The 20,421-nt window shown below is 39.2% G+C and overlaps 1 protein-coding gene across 10 annotated transcripts in view; it reads left to right on the top strand.

The window, feature by feature from the left end:
- The window catches only part of RIC8B (RIC8 guanine nucleotide exchange factor B), a 118,380-nt gene extending 98,629 nt beyond the window's left edge, over positions 1–19,751 (top strand). For 2 of the 10 annotated variants that reach the window (XM_082419447.1, XM_082419446.1), the window contains 2 exons: positions 1,960–2,079; positions 16,249–19,751. In XM_082419447.1, coding sequence (XP_082275573.1) covers positions 1,960–2,079; positions 16,249–16,360 — 232 coding nt within the window. In that variant the 3' untranslated portion in view covers positions 16,361–19,751. Of the gene's footprint in view, positions 1–1,959; positions 2,080–5,039; positions 6,228–9,299; positions 9,439–10,089; positions 10,267–16,248 lie in introns of all 10 variants that reach the window. The other 8 variants (XR_014252281.1, XR_014252280.1, XR_014252282.1 and 5 more) reach the window with 8 other exon arrangements.
- Positions 19,752–20,421: the final 670 nt, after the last annotated feature.

The raw sequence follows: 20,421 nt of genomic DNA, 5'->3' as shown, positions 1-20,421 counted from the left end.
AATTACATTTTCACTATGGCATCTGGATACTTCTTAAAAACTCCATAGTTCTCAGAAGCCTCGTCTGGGTCCTCTTTGTTCTTGACCTTTGGGAAACGTGATGACCCCGTTTGGCATTTTTGTTAATGGCCACTAACTAGACGCCTTTTTCTTTTCTTTTATGAGCACCTGAAAAAAGGGAGAGGGACTAGTAGCACACAGTGAATGTCTCAAGTAGGCGCTCTGTCCCAGTGGTTCTTAACCTCAATGCGCATCACAATCACCTGGAAAAAAACCAAAACAGATTTAGCTGGTGTCAGGTGAGGCCCAGGCCTCGTCTTTAAAGTTTCTCAAGTGATTCCAATGTATAGCCAAGGCTAAGAATCACTGAGAAGCCTATGGGTTTTCAGACTGTTTCCCCAGAGTTCCTGAAAGTGCCTTAGGGGCTGCCTTAAGAGGAAGCAAGTGAGCGCGGACAAATAGAAGGGATTCTAGGCCTGCACTCTCCTTGGCCGTCCCTATCCCCTCTTCTGCCTGAGCAGTTCCACTTTCATCTATTTCATAAATCAGCTTTCTGTGTAGATTTCATTTGTTAAAATAAAAAGGGTGAGGGGTTCCACTACTTTGAAGGAAAAAGTTTTTTAACCGTGGCTCTAGACATAGGTCTTATGAAAGAATGGCAAAACGTATGTTTTAGATCCGGTTTTTAAGGATGGGGAGCATTGAGTCCTTCTGTAAGAATCTGTATGTCAGGCAGCCTCTGAGGAATGTAGAAAAATAAATATTTTTTTGTAACAGATTATAGTACCTAGCCCTTGCTCCAAGTGAGAAAAACCCTGCTCTGTAAAGAAAGTTAACTTGCCCAAGTAAAAATCTAAAGCAGGGCTGGCAAGCTAGCCACCAGATGATGTAATTAATCGCGGTGTCTTGGTTTTGGCCCGCATGATTTTTTTTTTCCCTGTTTAGACTAGCACTGTTCTCCATTTTACCCTAGTCCTCAATACTCCATGTTATTTATACTTGACCAATTCACTCATTTGCATATCCTTAAGGCCTGGCCCCTGAAACCATTTGTGTTTGTAGACCCTAGAAAGTAACTTATCAGCGATTTGCCATTTGCAGGGATATTTCATTTGATCATTAAAAACATACTGTGTGTACTTGGCTGGTACAAAATGCTGTAACCTCTTTTCTGCTTCTCCAGAAAGATGTTTAAGCTATAAATATTTGGCAGCCATTGAAAGAATTATCTTTTATTTCACCTCAAAAAAAAAAATAATGTGGCTTTTAATTAAGAGGATAGTTTTGTCTGGTATTAGAACTTCATACAAAGTTTATGAAACTTATTCATCTTAAGTACTTTATTAAATCTATTTCCAGAAAGCCAGATGGTATACCTGTCTTTTGGTAGGCTAGATTTCATTCCTTTTTTTAATCTAGGTCAGATCAAATCTAATTAAAATTGTTCTTCTGCTTTATCTTTTATTATTTAAACACTCATTGCCTTCTGTGGTCTCACTAATGGACTAATTTCCTGAGATTATAAATTGGCATGCTTTCATTTTCAGATTCCAGCCTCTCTGTCATCATTTTTCCAATTTTTTGACATATTTGTTTTATGCTGTATCACAAAATAGATTCCTCCTTCTCTGAAATCATTTGTCCCTGATATAATTAATGAAGAAGCTGTGCATCCAAGGATATTTATCCTAACGGCACCAATCAAATTTCATATTTTTAAAAAGCAGCCATGCCTTTAAAAAAAAGTTGGCAAGTTCGCTATCACCCATTTCCCAAAGCAAATTAGCAGGAAAAGTCGATTTAAAAAAAATTCCTATAGCAGTTCTATATCATAAAATTGCTATTGCCAATTTTTTGGCTATTATACTCTTTCTTATTATAACTTACAACTTGGACCAGAAAAGTATAGAAAGAGCATAATTTGAAAACATACAGCATAACTTTTTTTTCTTTTTGTAGCATTAATCTTATCACTGGTCATTTAGAGGAACCAATGCCAAACCCCATAGATGAAATGACAGAAGAACAAAAAGAATATGAAGCCATGAAACTTGTCAACATGCTTGATAAACTTTCCAGGTATTGTATTCCCATCCATTTTTTGCTTGGTTTCTAAAAATGTTCTATTTCTTTGTCTCTCTCACTGAGAGTTACCATAGAACAGCAACTCTGGAAATCCATGTTGATTGGAACAGGATGGCCCAGGCAGCAGTAGTTCAGATCTCTCTTGGCTACCATGGTTCTTCTACATGTGCCGCTTATGGATGTGCATTCTTAAACATTTAAGCTCTCAAAGCTAGGATAGTAACTACTAGGTCATTGTGATATTTAACCAACTAACCTCCCTGTCTTCAAAAAGATGCTGTGAATTAGGTTCAATGATTTTGCTGCTTCTTGTATTTTTTGTTTTAGTCTGTTTTGGTTTTTGTTCCAAATCATGATGCTTTTTTTTTTTTTTTTTTTTCCATTTTTGATGTGCAAGTTTGCAATTCTTTCTTTCTGGATTGCTGCTAAAACCAAGAATTCTAAAATGTCACGCACCCAATAGGAAAAAGTGAAAAGGAATAGCTCAAATGAAGGATTTTCTGAAAGCAGGCACTTGTATTAATTAGGGATTCTAAAAACAATCTCCCCTTCCCTTCTTGCTTCACACCTCCTTCCCCTCCCCAGATAGCCAGTTTTGAAAATAATTAAATCAAATATATACTAATAAGCAACTAGTCATCTTGGAGGATTTATTAGAAAGTATTAATTCCTTTCACACTTGCCTGAATTGCTCAATTTTCTAGTCGTACATTGAGTCACTGTCTCCTTTAAGCCATCTTGAGTGAGTGCTTCTGTGTGTTGGTGGCAGCTGCCACTGGAAGGTGAATTTCTTCTGGTCATCTCCTTTTTCACAACAGCTATGCAAAGGCTAGTATCCCTCAATCAAGAGGAGTAGCAACTAGAACGGGAAAGCCAGAAAGCCAACCATTAAAGGGAAAAGTGTAATAAAGAAACAAGCAGAGGCTAAGAGCACAGCAGGAGGCTTAGAGTAGAAGTGTTCAAAAATAAGAAGAGGCTGACATGGGGAGTGTGACAAGTTAGGGTATTTAGACCTTCTGCAGAGTCTGAGTTTTCACATGATGCTGGTAATGTGGTAGAAGTTACATAGAAGTAAGTAGCTTCATCATCTACAAAGCTAATATGACTAGAATTTAGTTGACTTCCAGTTAGTCCTTTTAAATTTCCATCATTTTCCCAAGAAGGTTAGAATTTACAGCTCACTATGCTCACAGTCTTCAAAAGACATTGTTATCTGTTTGCATATGACATTCTCCATACCTTTGGATAGAATATACATGTTCCTTCCCTGAATGAATTTACAATAAAAGAGAAGATGCTGATAGGACAGACCTATAGGAGGCAGAGTAAAAGGTTCTGAATGAACATATAAAAGTAAGATTTGTACTTCCAAAAGGATCTGAGGTAGCTAATGAAACAGTGCTGTAAGTACAGCAGCTGGGATGAGAACCAACAGAGTCCATCTGGTAGAAGCTGGAGGGGGAAATGTTAACAAGGGCCTGAGTAGAGCATATTAGCGCGAAGACAGTGAACTAGTTAAGGTTGAATAAATTACATTTTTCATAAATTTCATTTCAATAATATGAGTTCTTAAAAGATAACACAGATGCTATCCAACTGGCCCATTTGCCCTAGATGAGTAAACACCCAGCAGATGCCCAGCTCAATCTGAAGGTGATACTGATTTTCACATGTATAAAGCAGAGCAAGTATGTCTTGTGTTGGCTTTGATGGTATGAATTTTGCCATTAAAGTTGAAGCTAAGGCAACTTTGAGAATAGTCCTAAATCACAGACTTTTTTCATGACATGTGGTGGGATTTTTACATTGTCTGCCTTTATGTGCTTTCTAACATTTGCTCTCACTAATAACAATCAGTGACAAAACTGTATGGAGATCAGCAGTGGGCATTCCAAAGCAGGAATGCAAAGAATGAAGCCATTCTTTATGTGTCTTATGTGTTTGTCTTAAGTTTCTTCTCTCTTTTCACTGTTGTTTTTGGTTTGGTTTTTTGAGGTAAAAAAGATGCCATAAAGCCAAAGTAGATTAAAATTCAGTAAATTCAGGAAACATTTATTAAGCAGCTACTCTGTGCAAGGCACTGTGCTAGGAAGATGAGGGAGATTCAGAGGTGAATGTGGTAGTCCGTACCTTTGGAAAACTCACATTTTAGTGTGGGATATGGCTGTAATCTATTCTAGAATACAGGGTATTCTAGAAGGAAGTAATGACCAAATAAGGTCTGTGTTGAACTGTGAGCACCCAGGAAAAGGAGCAGTTCATTCTGTTGGGATAAATCAGGGACTGTTTCACAGGGAAGGTAGCATTTGTGCTGATCCTTGAAGTTTAAGAGGAATTGAATTGACAAATGGAGAAATGACCATTCATTCTAGGTGGAGGGAAACTTATTCTTATTAATAAGATAAATCTTTTTTATTCACATACTGCATCTTTCTTCCAAAGAGCTCAGGTTATTTTATCATTAGTTGAGTAATATGTTACCAGATTTATCATTGGGGAAAGCAAGGCCCAAAGAATTGCCCCAAACATTTCCAAGCTAATGACTGGTGAAAATCCATTTCCTTTCACAGTTTACAAAACACTTTCACATACACTGTCTTTCTAGCTAAAGTAAGGCTAAGAACTTCATTTTCCAGAACTCAAGACCTTTGCTCTGTCCACTGTGCTACTGTGTCTGTCTGTTAGAGTCAGTGTTTGCCAGAACATTTCCTAATCATCCTCTTCAGCAGTGTGCTGTTGGTTAGTTCCTTCAACTGTCACTCTAAGGATGTTCCGCATCCCACCAAGTCTTGCTGTGCCAAGAGTGTACTGTAGCTTTGTCTGATTAACTTTCTTTCCAAAAGTGAAATCATTTTCTCCTGGGCCTGATTTGAAAGGCGTGCGAGTAAAGGATAGGATTGGAGGTGATGTGGCCAATGAATGGACGCTAGACACTTCCTTTTTTCCATCCATAGGAGAGCAGATGTGAACGACCTGCACCAGGATGGTGGTTAGCAACAGTGGCCCGTGCCAAAGCACTTACCAAAGTGATGACTAAGGTTGGTCATGCCAAGTACTGTTACTGAGCCTGGTGTAGGGTACAGATGTTATTTACCACCAAAACTGTTAAAACCACCAATGCAAAAATTAAAATTACATTTCCATTTTGCCTCCATGCTGGACATAGCCACTGCCTCAAGTTGCTCACCACCTTAGCAGCTTTATCTCAGCTAGATTTTTAAGGATACTGGAGAGATTAGCGCTCAAACATTTTCTTCCCATTGACTACCAACTGACAGCATATTCCAAGTGATTTTTTTAAATTTTTTTTTTAGTATAAGGATTGTGTTTGTGACAGATGTAGATAAGGGGACTGGCAATGGACCTAGAGGTCTTAAGAGTTTGAGAATAATTTGAACCCCATAAATCCCATCATGTCTAGCTAGTACAGTGCCTTGTACCCTGTGGTTTCCCCAGTGTGTGATGATGAAATAATGTATAAAGCAGATCCCCAAATCGAAGGTTAATTTTTTGCTCAATAAAATAGCCTACATGGTTTAAAGACTTGAAAGTATACTTTTGTCAGTTCCATTTCTTGGCCAGATGTCATAAAATTCAGGTCTGGGAAGGAATTCTATAAGGTACTTTGGCCCACGACTGGCTAATTTAAATATTGGGGTACCTAACTTCTTTAATATAGAATGATAATTGTAATATTTATCAGACATAAGCATTAAGGCCTGAGGCATAAGATTATAGAAAGCTTCATTTGACATTTTTTTTTAATGTGAGAACAGAGGTGGAAAAGGGGATGAAATTTGCCTGCCTCTCCACCTCCTCTTTCCTTTTCTGAATTGGAAAAAAAATAAGCCCCTGCAATTTAAGCGGGAGATTAGAACGGGGATTGTATGTAGTTAAGCAAGTCCATTGTGGCTAAGACAACTGCATTCACCTCAGCTACAGCACACGAGCCGCATGTAGTGACGCGGCCTCCTCCACAAAAGGGGAGAGAGGATTGACTGGCTTAAGCCTAAGTTAACCAAGGGAAGTAATATTTCAAGTTTCAGTTTTGTTTTGACTTTTCTAATCCCATTTAGTTTCTTAATTGGAACCAGGACTGATTAATCTTCTACTCTGCCCTTACCCCATCACTGTTTAACAAGGTACATTGCCTTTATTGCTTATATATTCTATCAAAATCTTCTAAAATTTACATTTATATAAATAATTGTTTTCCATTTCTTCCTTTTCTTATCTACTCCTTATCCAATATATATATTTTGCCAGCCTTTGTGTAGTATTTGGGACATGGCTTTCTTAGTAAATGCAAGTATCAAATATAGGAATAGTTCCCCTTTAATCCAAAGGTTATTTTTAAACTTATGGAAGCTGGGACAGGTAATTTATGACTGAAAAGTAATAACTACATAATTTTTTTCTTGTAACTAAATTACTTTACTCTACTTACAAAAATAACTGTGATTACTCCCACCTTTATGATGACTTAATCAAGGAAATGCTTTTTAGGTACATTTCAGAAATATGATCCAGTCTTTATAGCATTGTGAGATCTATTTTAGGTACGAAAGTGTCAAGATCTTAATTTACATCAGAAAATCCTTTGGATCTGCACTGTCCAATGTGGTAACCACTAGCCATATATGACTATGGCTAGTCTGAATTGGGATGTCCTGTAAGTGTTAAATACTGAGACTTTCAAAGACTCAGTACAAAAAGAGAATGTAAAATAAATATCTCAATTGTTTCATATGGATTTTATATGGAAATAATATTTTTGATATATTGGATTAAACATATTATTTTATAATTAATTTTACCTATCTTTTCTCACTTTTTCTATGTGGCTACTAGAACTTTTAAGATTACATATATGGCTTACATCATATTTGTATTAGATAGCACTGTTCTACATCATTAAAATACACTGCAATGTTGCTTAGAAGCTTAATTAAGGGAACTTGGATCCAGTTAAACTGATATACCCTTAAAGTGGTAGGGGAGGACTAATTTGAGAAGCTGGCTGGACGTCTCTTAGTAGGATGCCACGCAAACTTAGTATTGCCCATCATTGGCCTTTAACTCTGTAGTAGGAGTGAGTGCCTGCTTTGAGCTCTTGGTTTAAGCACTAGGTGAAATGACTTCTGTTTATCAGAGAAACATCAAATAAGAATAATCTCCATTGACTGTTTGCTCTCAGTCACCCTCCTCCTCTAACTTTTAAGACTTTCTGATTGATTGAGAAGAGCATGTACGAACTTCCATTTCTACTGCTTTATTCAACAGTGTCAGCTGGCATGCTGACCTCTTATTAATATTTATTTTGCTAATTTTGGACAACAGGAAAGAAAGGTTCTGTAGAGAAATTACCAAGAAATAAAGATCACCTTCACTTAAGGACAAAACTGAGTTTTATTTTTCGAGCACTATCCCTAACCTCTTTCTCTATATTTTCTTAACCATGCTCTTTAATGTGAGGTAGATAGCAAATTTTTAGAAGCTTTGCATGTGACCTTCTAACAGAAATGAGAATAATAAAAGACTAATATTTATATAGTGCTTTAAAGTTTAAAAAGTATCTCCACTGACTGTTAAAACAGCCCTGTGAATTAGATAGGGCAAGAGATATTTTATTGAGGAGTAAATGGGACCAATGATGAAGTGACTGAACCAAGATCAGGCATCTGGTTAATGACATAGTCAGGATTTGGTTCTTAGTCTTCATATTCCAGATCTTATGTTATTTTGAAAAATTACCAACAGCTCTCAGATTTGTCAGTCTGATTATTTTTAATAATATGCTCTAAATTTTAAATAGATGCAAAGCACGAAGACAGAGAGTAAGCATATTTACCTGACAAAGAAATTAAGATTTGGAGGCCATTCATTCATTCCTGCTTTTTCATTCCATAGTTGAGCTTTTCTCAAATATCAAGTCAGGTCCTAAGTAGCTTATATCAAAAACAGAAAACAAACAGAAACAACTTCATATGAAGGAAACCAGTAAAACTGCTATGATTCTATGTTAATAAAGTCTTTTAATTATTTTGAAAATAGAATGATTATAGGTATTCTAACAAATTCTTACATTCAGTGTGATCATATTAAGAAAATTAACTTTAGAAAGACTTACTTACTTATTTACAGGACTGTTGCCTGTTTAGGCAACTCCTGAAGTGGAAGGACATGGTGTAGATAACATGCCATATCCATTTGTCTTGGGAATGATATATTTATGTTACGTATTTTACCTTCCCAATTAACTGTACCCAATCCCAAAGCATAATGGTGAGGCTGAGGGAAGGATCTCAGAAATGTTTTTGAAAAATGCAGCTTGAAGACCTCGAATTTGGTATAGAAAAGTCACCACACCTCTCCTGCCTACTGGGTTAGTGGCTTAGTGAAAGAACAGTAAAACCAACCAGTCAGCACTAGGAAGCCATTAGATGAAAGATTATACTGAAAGACGAAGGATCAGCAAAGGACACTCTTTCATAGTATATAACTGAATATGTTAACCAGTGCCAAAGGTTGTTTTAATTTCTGTGAGGAAAAAAGCGTTAAAAACACTTAAGAATATCACAAGTTATTGGGAAATCCATTGTACTTCAGTGGATTATGGACTGTTCCATTGATACTGAAATCTTGAAATACGATGCACTCTCAGACTTGGAATTATAGCAAAGATTACAGAGCTTCTTTCTCCGGGCTCTCACAGGCTCCATTACAGCAGGCACTTTTGGAAAAGCTCTGTTAATTAAAATGCTTTATTTATATACTAATTTTCATCCTATCTTTCAAATGTGAAAGGAAATTAAATATGAAATGGCTAATTTTAAATGTCAGGGTTCTTTTTTTTCCAAGCCAACCTTACATTAAGAACAGGAATCCCTGTGCCAAAGAAATGGTTCCCAATTATGCCATCATGGGTTTTGTTATACATTGTACAGAAGTCAACAAAACAAGTAGGTAACAGGACCTGCCTAAATAGCAGCCACCCTCATTAAAATCAGAGAATTAATCAGGGGGTGATTGAAGGAAGCAATGCTTCATAGGCTCCCCCTTTTTCTTCTTTTCTAATCATAGAACAAAATATGTTACATAAAAGGATCGGAACTATTATGCAGTACTCAATTAGAGGGAGGTGAATAGGTCTCTAACATGCTGTTTTATCAAAAGAGCAGACTGGTGTTTGCATGACTGTTGTTTCATTACAGACCCTGTCATTAATTCCATGTGTCAATACTGCCCTGTAGTACACAGAGCAGACAAGAAAGAAGAGCCCTTGAAAACAAGGGAATGATTTTTGAGTCGTTATCAAGCTAAGTGGCAAGCGGGAAGCTGAAACTCGTATAGGTAAATTCGAAGGGACTCTTGGGAGATCTGCAAGTGGGAAACAAGAATGCATTTTACCAACTGCTTAATTATGTCCTGTTTTTCAACAAGTACACTTGAATTGAATGCTTTGTTTGTATTGCACAAAAACATGTGCTGTGGGCAAGAGTATTCTCTTGTTTCCAGGTCAAGTAAGGTGTTTTATACACATACACATCTGGCCTATTCTATAATGTGCTATTGGGTATGTTAGTATCTGAGCCCCAATATTGCACTGTCATTTCTGGGAGAAAGAGTTATGTAGGAACCAGAAGCCTAAAAAGTGGAACCTTCTCTGAGGTCCTGAGAGGTTACATAAGCCCAGGCATCCCAGAGGACCATACTTACAGGGAAATGGTGGCTCAGGAAAATGTTGAACTATATATCTGGGGAAAAAAAAGACAGACTATAAAATTTTAAATATGGTATAAATCCCATAATCTCCCACCCCTAAATCTTTAAGAAAGTACTTTTTTGGTTTCCATTAGCAGTCCTAAGGGTTAGGCTGGGGCAAAATAAGGTTTCCTTTCTTGGACGTGCTTTATCTGTGTCCTCGTGCCTGGCCAAGCCCTTATAGATTATGGTTCCTTATCGTTTAGTAAGATCAAATTTCTAAATGATGTTTCGTTCCAGTTGAACATTCTTGGAGGCTTATCTCTTCCCTGGCCAGATGCCTGATCAGATGAGAAGCCCGCCATGATACTGTCACAGTGCCTAGAATGGGCTCTTTATCCAGTAGACATCACTGTACTTTTTGATGATAACGAGGGCAGTCTTAACTTGTGTTAAGGCCTGTGTATAGCATTGAAGGTAAGTATGAAGGAGTTATTGCTATGTGAATATCTTAATCCTGATGCACATTTCAATATACAGTATCTTCGTTTAACCATGATCTACATATATCTGACACCTAGCCATCCTTTTTAGATGGGACCTTCATAATTTAGGACCAGTAATTCTTCATGAAATGGCCTGTTTATTGAGGGCCATGATTGAATTTAGATCCTTCCTTGTAACATTTGCCATTGCTTTGATTTACTTTTGGAATCATTCTAATCATTTGCTGGTAGCTTTGCAGGAAGGACTTGTGGTCTTGGTGTATGTCAGTGACAATTAGGTAGGATGCTGTGTTTGACTCTTAGGTTTAGAAGATCTTGATTAGAAACAAAAGCTTAGCAGTATTGAGTTTTAGTGTCTTAAAAACCTAGCAGCTTTTTAAGTAGATCAAAATTATTTAGTAGCCTAATATTTAGACTCCTAGAATTAGAATCTTGGGGATCATCTTGTCCAACCCCTTCATTTTATATAGATGGGGAGACTCAAGCCCAGAGAAGGAAATGACTTGCCCAAGGACACCCAGCAAGTCAGTGGAAAATCTGAGACTAGAATCTAGACCCACTGGTGCCCCATATATAAGCAGCTGAGTCTATACTAATTAGTGGTTGGAAATTCCAGGTTGTATGGTACAAAGAGGGCCTTGACTTCGGGACTGTCAGAATGTCTGATGACACTGACTCATCAGGGAAATAACTGCAGTTAAAATAATATGAGGATGTTTCCTGGCAAATGGTTCTCTACCATTGTCCATTTATGCTATGACCCATGTATTATATTCTTTCAATAAACATTTACTGAGCACCTACTATGTGCCCATCCTATACTAGATACTGCAAATCACAGCCAGATAAGACATGGACTCTGCCCTCAAGTTGCTCACAGTCCAGTAGAGAACGAGAAATCCCTGGAAAGCATTATGCAGAATTTCCTGTAGAATGCTAATACTTTTCCTAACTGCAAATCTTGGTGATGAAAGTGAACCTTCTACCCAAAGATCCAGCTTTTCTTTTGGTCAGGGTTTGTTTATTAGGAGTCCCATAAAACACCATACCTTTTCTTTCTGTGAAAGTGCAAGATAATACCAACTGCAGCTAAATTGAGTTCATAAACACTTTTTGAGGATCTACTATCTGCAAGGCACTGTGCTAGACACATAGGGATATGAAAATGAATAAAGCATAGAACATTTTCTTTTTAATATGTCAAAGGAATATTGTTTTATAGCCTTCAATGTTTGTAATGAGAATTATTTTTAATAAATATTCTTAAATATGGGACCCTTGAAATAGAAGACAAAAATACCTCTGTACTATAATCCAGACTCGTCAGCCCAGGATTTCAAAGTCTCCATCCAAATCCTCTTTTGTACCCCATATCTGTTTTGAGCTTTCTTTTTCCTTTACCTCTGCCAAGCCAGCCTGCTTGCCAATCCCTGCACACAACTAACTCTTGCTTCTGTGCCTTTGCTTGACTAATCTTCTGCTTCTGGGATGCCTTTCTCCCCATGAATCCATGTCCATCACTGCCATTACAGTCTGGCCCTGAGTCCATCTCCTGCCGGGAGCCTGTGATCAGCATCCCCATCTCCTCCGTGTCCCTCCCATGTGTACATAGCCCATATGACTGGTGGAATAACGGTTCTGTGGTATTCATGAATGCTTCCCATTCTCTGTCCACATCTTGCTGATCTAGATACAACAGATCTTATTAAATGAAACAGTTTAGTATAACCAGGTCATTTATCAGACCTTTTAGGAGTAAGTCTCTATATCAAAGACTTCATTTTGGTATTTGTGGGCTGTTATATGATAGAGAGGAAGATCAGAATCGTTAAGATGGGGGTTTGAAAAGTAAGCCCGGGGTCCATAAGAAAAAGCAGTAACATATCTGTAAGTGATCCTCTCTCCTTCCACTCCCAAACAGGATGAGAAATCGCCTTTAAATACATTTCAAATACAGTAAGGGTGTATAGAACTGTCAAGCTAGGGAAAGCAGGGCTCTGCCTGTTAATCATCTCAAGCTTGTTGATCTGCTGTTCTGTAATTCCTTTAATATTGTTTAATGTGTGTGTGTTTTACCTTCTGAACTGACTAAAAGCTTCTTGAGGACAGGGACCATGTCTTTTATTTGCTTCTGCATATTCTTCTCCCACTTATTCCCAAAGAGTACCCTAACAATCTTGTGGAAGCCTTCCTTCCATAAACACATAAGGGACAGGAAATGCATCTTGTGGGTTCCAACTACATTCTGGCCATTGCACTATGCACTTTTTATGTATAATGACCTTTCACCCTCATGACAACTCAGTGAACTGGGTATTCCTATCCCAATTCTACAGATAAGGAAATTGAAGTTCAGAGAGTTCAAGGTCTTACTGCTAGTGAGTGGTAGATCCAGGATTAGAACCTAGGTCTGTCTGATTCCAAAACCTATATATGCCTTTCACTATACCACAATAATAATAACTAATATTTAGGACTCCTTTACAGTTCATAGAACTCTTTCATCTGCACTATTATTATTGCAATTACTACTACCACTGCTGGTACTATTACCCCTTAAGTCATCACTAGGAAGTAGGTAGCGCTAGTATCATTAACCCCATTTCACAGATGGGAGTACAGAGACTCAGAGACTTGCCCAAGATCACACAACTGGTAAGTGGAAGAGCCAGGACTTCAGACAGACTTCCTGACTCTAGATCTTTTTGTTCTTTCCACTGTATCACATTGCTGCCTTAACTTATTTGCATGAATGCACGATTATGTGGCCAGTTATCACTGACACCTCTCCTACAGGAAGGTCAGTAAGACCAAGCATCGCATGGAGCCATGTGGAAAAGACAATAATTCATACCCTCAGAGGAGCGTCTGTGTTAGTAGAGGGGTGATACACAAGACCTAAAACATAAAGCCTTGAGAAGAATAGTTCACAAATGAGAATTAAAATACGAGCCCCTTTATTCTATAGATGAATTCCCATAATTTGGCCATAAAACTTTTGTAATGTTCTTAATTATTTCTATTATAAAATTGGATTAGGGAGTGGGGTGAAATCGATGGACTTGATTTGAAAATATTCCTCCTGGGTTTGGATGAGAAAGTGCTAGCTACTTTGTGCAAGCTGGTAGCTAGCTCCAGTATCATCCTGTTACCAAAGAAATGCTGGAGTGTTAGGAGTGATGGCATATCCACCCAGCAATTCACTATCTTGGTAGAATTCCTATAGTCTCATCTGCTGATCCGACTTCTACCTACCCATACCCTTCAACCCCAACCCCACCTTACTGTACCCTCAGTCCACCAGCCCCTTCAGACCTTTGAACTTTCTGATCCCTTAATGTTTCACCCCAGAAGGTGATCCCCTTCTCCTTTGGTATCGATTATTAGTAAACAGTGTCCAGTATCACAAAGTCCTTCAGCACCATCAGAACTAGGAAACAGTTACTAAAGTATAGATATGTATAGTATGTATTCGTGCTGAAGAGAAGTTTCAGTGGAAGCAGATCGTTTTCTGGTTCCTCTAAGCATTTCTCCCTGGTTGTCATGCAGAGCTGTTCGCTGTCCTGAAAGATGTCAGCGTCTGCCCCCCCCCCCGCCCCCGAGCTGCTGCACCTGCTGTGCTCTTGCCGCAGCGAGCGGGTCGCCGCCCACGTGGCCATCGGAGCGAGGCTGCAGCCACACTCTGCTCCTCACCCCCCCACGTCCGCCCTTCCAGCGGACCGCAGCTCTGCCCTGGAAGGAAGGCCTTTCCTTCCTACAACCACAGCCATGATCCAGCTCTCTGTCTCCTCTCACGCCGTTACTGTTACAGTGACATCCTCATGGCTCGTCTCCCCGCCACAGTTTCCCCTATTCCAGTGTGTCTTTTGCACTGCTGCCAGAGATACTTCCCTATAAAACAAACCTGATGATAGGGCATTCCTTACAGGCTAAGACCCGAGCTCCTTGCTTTGGCATTCAAGACACTTGACTACTAGACCCCAAACTACCCTTGCAGACTTGTCTCCTCCTGCTCCTTCACTGAACCTCACCACTCCCCAAACACTGGGCCCTGTCCCAGCTACATGGGAGCCGAGAAAGAAATTGACACAATCCAAAAAGGTCTACAAAGAAAAATCACAAGTAGTTGGGACCATACAGAGCCCTCCACACAGACTCCTTTGCCTGAAAAGATCTGTACTATCTTCGCGTGGCATAGGACACCTCATTGGAGGTGCCGTTCCCACCTTCCCCAGGCAATTTGGTTGATGCTTCATCTCAGGAGCTGTGATTTCTTTTGTTCATGATTCTGTTACAGCATTTACCCCATTTTATGTTCTAAGTTATTTTTCACGTATATGTTTCACTCACTCCTCAAGGGCATCAGCTGTGCCTAGTCTTCCTTTTCTTCCCAGTATATGACACAGTTCCTGGCACATAGTCCTTGAACAGCTGAACTCAGAGTGTGTTCCTTCAGTGCAGTTATAGCAGTTAATCCAGATGTGTGTGCTGCAAAGAGCACTGGACTGGGATTCAGAGACCTATGTCCCAGGTCCAACTTTGCCATTAGATATGTGACCTTGGGTAAGTCACTCCAGTCTCCTTTATTAAACAAGGGGGTTGGACTAAATGATCTCTAAGGCCCCTTCAACTTTAAGTTCTATGATTCTGACCCCATTTCTTGGATCAGGAAACACATTTCCTACTTTATAGTATTTAGCAGCCTCAACCAGTCAACCATCCACATTACTCAAATAGAGTTTTCAGACTCTCAGCAATAGTCTTCTGGTACTAGACAGAGCTGCTTGATTAGGTTCCTGTTGACTTATCCAGTGACCACTGAGCTGTTCTTCCCCTTCCCCATAAGTTTCTCTGCAGCTATAACACCGTCACACTGCTATGTGGCCGGCCCTTCCGAGGGGAGCCCTTCTTTGTGCTGGCCTAAGGGACAACAGCAAGGAAGCAGAGGGAGAGGAGGTTTTATCATTTTCCTTCACTCCAACTCCCATCAGCATTACAACTGCTGCCATGTTGGTTCTTGTTGTAGACATGTTTTTAGGGGGTGATGCCTGTTTCTGTGGGAAGTAAGTTTTAAGCAGCTCATGTGCCTCTTCAAGGCTCCTTTTAAAGTACCCTGCTGACTTTTTGGGGTGGGAGGAGGACTAGAGTTAGCAACTCAACATGTACATTTGACATAATCTCTATACAATAAATAAAGAGCCTATGAAAAGATTAAATAAATCTTCCTTAATGCTTTTTGATTGGCTTAATCAATAATTAATCATCTTTAGATGAGGCTGTAACTTGTGGAGTAGATATAATTGGATTAGCTGAAAAGAGGCAGTTGGGGAGCTTTGAAGAGATTAAAATGGCTGTCAATCCCATAATTAAACTGCCACAAACAAAAGCAATGGTGTTTTTTAAAAAAGAAGAAGAAGGAGAGAGAGAGGAAAGAAAAGGGAGGGAGAAAGTTGGGGAAGGCCAAATGATTTGAAATCAATAAGTACTTATGTATCACTAGAGATTGGAGAGGCAAAAATCAAATGACAGATTTATTCCATTAAATGAAATCCATACGTATCAAATCAGCCATTTAATTATATGCCTGGTCCACTGGGACAGGTGAAATTTTGGCAGCTTCAACTTCACTAAAATAAATCCACAAAAGGAAAAAAATTATTAAAAACAGAAGAGACCTGCTCCTTGTCCTGAGCCCATTTAGACCTTGACTTTTCATACTTTTAATTGGCTTAGTAGGTTTGGCCTGTGTGAATGAAGTCTTTTATCTCCCTCTTTTTCTTTCCATACCTCTTTCATCTTTCCTGTTACAAACACACAGAGAGAGCTTGAGGAAAAATACTTTGGTTTTTAAAGACTTTTCTTTTTTTTAAAGGATGTGGATTTGGGTGGGGGGAGGGGGTGTGTGTGATGCTGGTGAATACTTTTTTTTCTTTCTTTTCTCTCTTTTTTCCAGAGAGGAGTTGCTTAAACCAATGGGACTAAAACCTGATGGGACAATAACGCCTTTGGAGGAAGCACTCAACCAGTACTCTGTCATCGAGGAGACCAGCTCTGACACAGACTAAAAGCATCACCTGCTCAACTCTCAGTATTGCTTTTATCAGCATCTTTTCTCTGTAGCTCCAGGGGAATCTTTTCTCTAAAACATTTATGCCCTTGCTTTGGCTAGAAACACATTAACTGGTTTACTCATTGAGAATCCAGCATATTTAAGAAGTGATCCTGTGTTTTTGCGATATTGAGGCATTCATACAGAGCTGCAGTTAGACCGAGTTGCAGGGACTAGGAACAGAAAAAAAAATAATTCCATTTTGTCAAGATGGAACTGAAGGACTTCACTCTATAAAGCAGCCCTGGTTGAATCTGGCAGTTCTGTTTGCCAAGATTCTTAACAGAAGATTTAGCCGTGTCCTTCCTCTCACTTGTGTGAGCTGCCTTTTCTGAATCTCTCCAGAGACGGAGGCATGTGAGAAGCAGAACGAGCTGCTAAAAGGGGGCTGAGGCAAGTGACTTGTTAGATCAGGACTGAGTGAATGGAAGCCAAGCAGCTGCTCCATAAACGTAGCCCGACTCTTCATTTCAATTTTGTATAAATCTATAGAAATGCACACACACGCACACACACACAACAGCCCCGGACTTGCAAACTGATTACATTCAAAAAGTTTGTATGTCAGTTATCTAGAACTTCAGAATACATTTCTCCCTATAAAGTTATAAATGATGGTTTAGTTCTGAGGCAGCTACAAATGCCTATTTATTCCCTAATAACCTGAACACTAGTACCATAGAACTGAACCCCCATCTGTATCACTGCATGGGGAGCATGCATTCTGAGGTCTAACATAGGGGTGCCTCCAACCCGGTAGAGGGAATGGGGACCCCCTGGGTACGGGGAGTTCTTTTGAGCCCTCTGCTGAGGGCGGGGGAGTCAGCAGCACCCATTTGTACATATAGGTCACTCATATGCCACATGTTTTAAATTGGGGACTGTGTGTGCTTGTGTGTGTCCTACCTTTCTACCATATGTGATCAGTTTAATGGTAACTTTATTTATTTAAAAAAGAAACACAAATAGTTACTGTTAAACTGATTAAGGCTGTTTATTTTTACTTTTAGAATTGGTCATATGAAGAAGTAGAAAATGAATCATGCAATAGACAGTGGGCCTAGTTAATCAATGGCTAAAGTTGAAAAGGGGTTGGTTTCCTTTTATATATATATATGTATGTATGTATATACATACATATATATATATATATTTATATATATATACACACATAATGTGCTTAACCACTGCCTTTTAAAACGTTAAATTAAATAAAACATTGGGGTTGATTCAATTTAGCTATCTGTGTGTGTTTCTTTATAGATACATGGGGTAAACAATCCTGTTTCACAGTTTGTGCTTTTTTAAAGTGCTTTTACATCTATTATCTCACTTATAATAAATAGCCTTTCTAAGGATAAAGTACATGAAGTATTAGTGAAAATGTCGTTTATCCAGAAGTCACTTCTCTGGCAAAAGTACAAATCAGGAATTCAGTTTTAAAAAGCCTTAGAGCTGCCAAAAGAGATGGCAAAGTTTCTTACAATTTATTTATAGGAGAGATCCCTCAAGAATCTCACCTTTTGCCTCTTTACTAAAATTTGCATATATTTCTAACATGTTTAGTTATCTGACTTCCAAGCCCACAAAACAAATGGCAAGGAGGAGGCTGTTAGATGGAAAGCAGCAAAAAGCCAACTGAAAACCGGATAGGAACGTGGGGAGAATGAGAACTACTCGAGGCGTCATAAGTCTGGGACCACCTGTTTCCCAAAGGACATTCTAGTTGACCCAGAAAGTATCTGTACAACAGTATGGCCGATAAACTAATTCTTATAACGATGACCTTGTGTTTCTTTTAAAAAATAAGGATACTCTATAAAAAGACTAGGAAGAATACAGTACATTTTAGGATTTTTATCCAAAATAGTTGGAGTGTAAGTTATGCGTGACCCATGTTTTAACAGTAAATAAAAATGAAACTTGGTAATTCATAATTTTAGATTAAGTGAAAAAAAGTTTAGAAAAAAGAATTTAAGTATTTTTGTTACTTCATTCTACAAATGCATTTTTAAAGTATTTTTATAATTTCTGCAATTAAATAGCTTTGGCATGAGTGTCGGCTTACCTAAATGAAGACATGTTTAATGAAATACCATCTTGCCAGCTTTATGCAGAGTGTTTGAACAGTCCTGTTTAAGTAGCTGTGCTCTTCTGCTTTCAGTGAGTTCTGTTTCATTTTGAGTTTCCCCATACTGGGCACTAAGCTTTGTTTTGAAGAGGGAATTTGCAGAGGGAGAAGATGAAAGTGACCTCATCTTGCACACGGAAAGCGAACTAACATCTGTTGATTGCTTGCTCTGTGCTGGGCTTTTTATGTATCTTATCTTGTGTAACCTCATCACATCTCACGTTAGAGATCATCTCTGGAAAGCAAAGTAAGTTACCCAACATCACAGAGCAAGTAAAAATCTAACTCTGGCCGGCCTGACCCCCAGCACCTCCCCTTCCCCTTCACGCTGCCCACCTGGGTCCATGTTGTGCCCCTTTATGACTCTGGAATGCTGGGAGAGTGGTAATTCTCAGGCCATTTTTAGCAATAACTATTTCAGCAGAACTGGTTTAAAGAACTTATTAAGCAGGGAGGTGACCTGAATGAAGTTAAAGTGTGAGTAGGAAACTTGCTCAGTTAGTACTGGATTTCAAATAAGGACCTGGAATCCTTTAGGTCAGAGATGAGGGCTGCAGGCTCCCCCCCGGCCCCCCCCCCGCCACCCTGACCCTCGACATCTGCCTGGCTCAGTGGCCTGCAGTGGGGATGGTGAGAATACACTGGCCAACTGCACTCTGCAGGCCCCTGTGTCCACATCCCTCCCAACCTTTAAAACAGGGTATGGAGGAGCGGGTTCTAAAATAAGGCACTTGAGCTGCTGCTTTAGAGTAACAGTTGACAGACACTTGAGGCCCCTTCACACGGCGGGTGGTCCTGGCAGGTGCACAGGACGGATGTTATTGTCCCTCCTTTATAAATGAAGACATAGGCAGAGGCAGTACAAGTACTCAACATCCCCTTACTACCATCAGTCTTGCCGCCTCCCAGTACTAGGTGTCTCTTATATTGACTTCCCTTCCCCTCCCCCCCCCATTATAAAAGTAATATATGTTCATTGTGGAAAGTTTGGAGAATACAGGAAATAATAAAGTTAATAATTCACCCCAAAACCCACCACCTGAGATAATCTCTGTTAATGTTTTGGTGTATTTCCGTCCTGTGTTTTTTCTATGCCTATATAATTTATTTTACTACAAGATTGGGATCATGCTGTATTTACAGATTTGTACCCTGCTTTCTTCTTTAACATATTGTAAGCATTTTCCCATGTCAATAAATATTCTTCAAAAATTAATGGCTATATGATATTCCATTATATGAATTGTGGTAAACACTAGTAATTGCTTACCCAGTATTCTTCTTCCTTGCTAACAGAGGTGACATCATGACCTATCCCTCCTCCCCACAAAAAAAGGTGCCCGCTGCCTTCCTGGGAGGCAGCATGAGCCTTGTCAGCGCTGAAGAGCAGCAGGAAATGGAATGGCACCAGGAAGAGCAGACTTGCTCTGTCACACACAGTCTAGCAGGAGCCTCGGCAGCACAAATCATGACACAGCTAGATTAAGTGACTAGATAATTCTATAATTTTTGTTAAGGAGAGGCGTTTGAAAATAGCAAGGGATCTAGATGACTTTAAAAAGTCTGCATGTGAAGAAAAAAGATGTCAATCATGTTTACTACTCGGTAATCCAGTCACTGGCATTAATTTTCTTGGAGATATTCTTCACTGCAAGTCCAGAGGTGAAAGAGGGTACACAGGGATGGGGAGAGACATGTTAGTCTTTCAAGAAAAGTAAGGGGACACCTGTCAGAAACTACTGGGTATGTGGCGAGCACAATATGGAGAAGGAACAAATGAATGGTGTTCTAGGAACAAATCATATGGGTGAGGGAGGAAGGAGAGAGGGATTTCTAACAACTGCCATAAGTGAGAAGATTCAAGGAAAGGGAGAGGTTTCTAGAGA

This window comes from Balaenoptera physalus (genome assembly GCF_965194825.1).
Source record: "Balaenoptera physalus genome assembly, chromosome: 13".
Classification (NCBI taxonomy): domain Eukaryota; kingdom Metazoa; phylum Chordata; class Mammalia; order Artiodactyla; family Balaenopteridae; genus Balaenoptera; species Balaenoptera physalus.
Note: the sequence above shows the minus strand (reverse complement) of the source record. Positions and strands in the feature narration are given on the sequence as shown.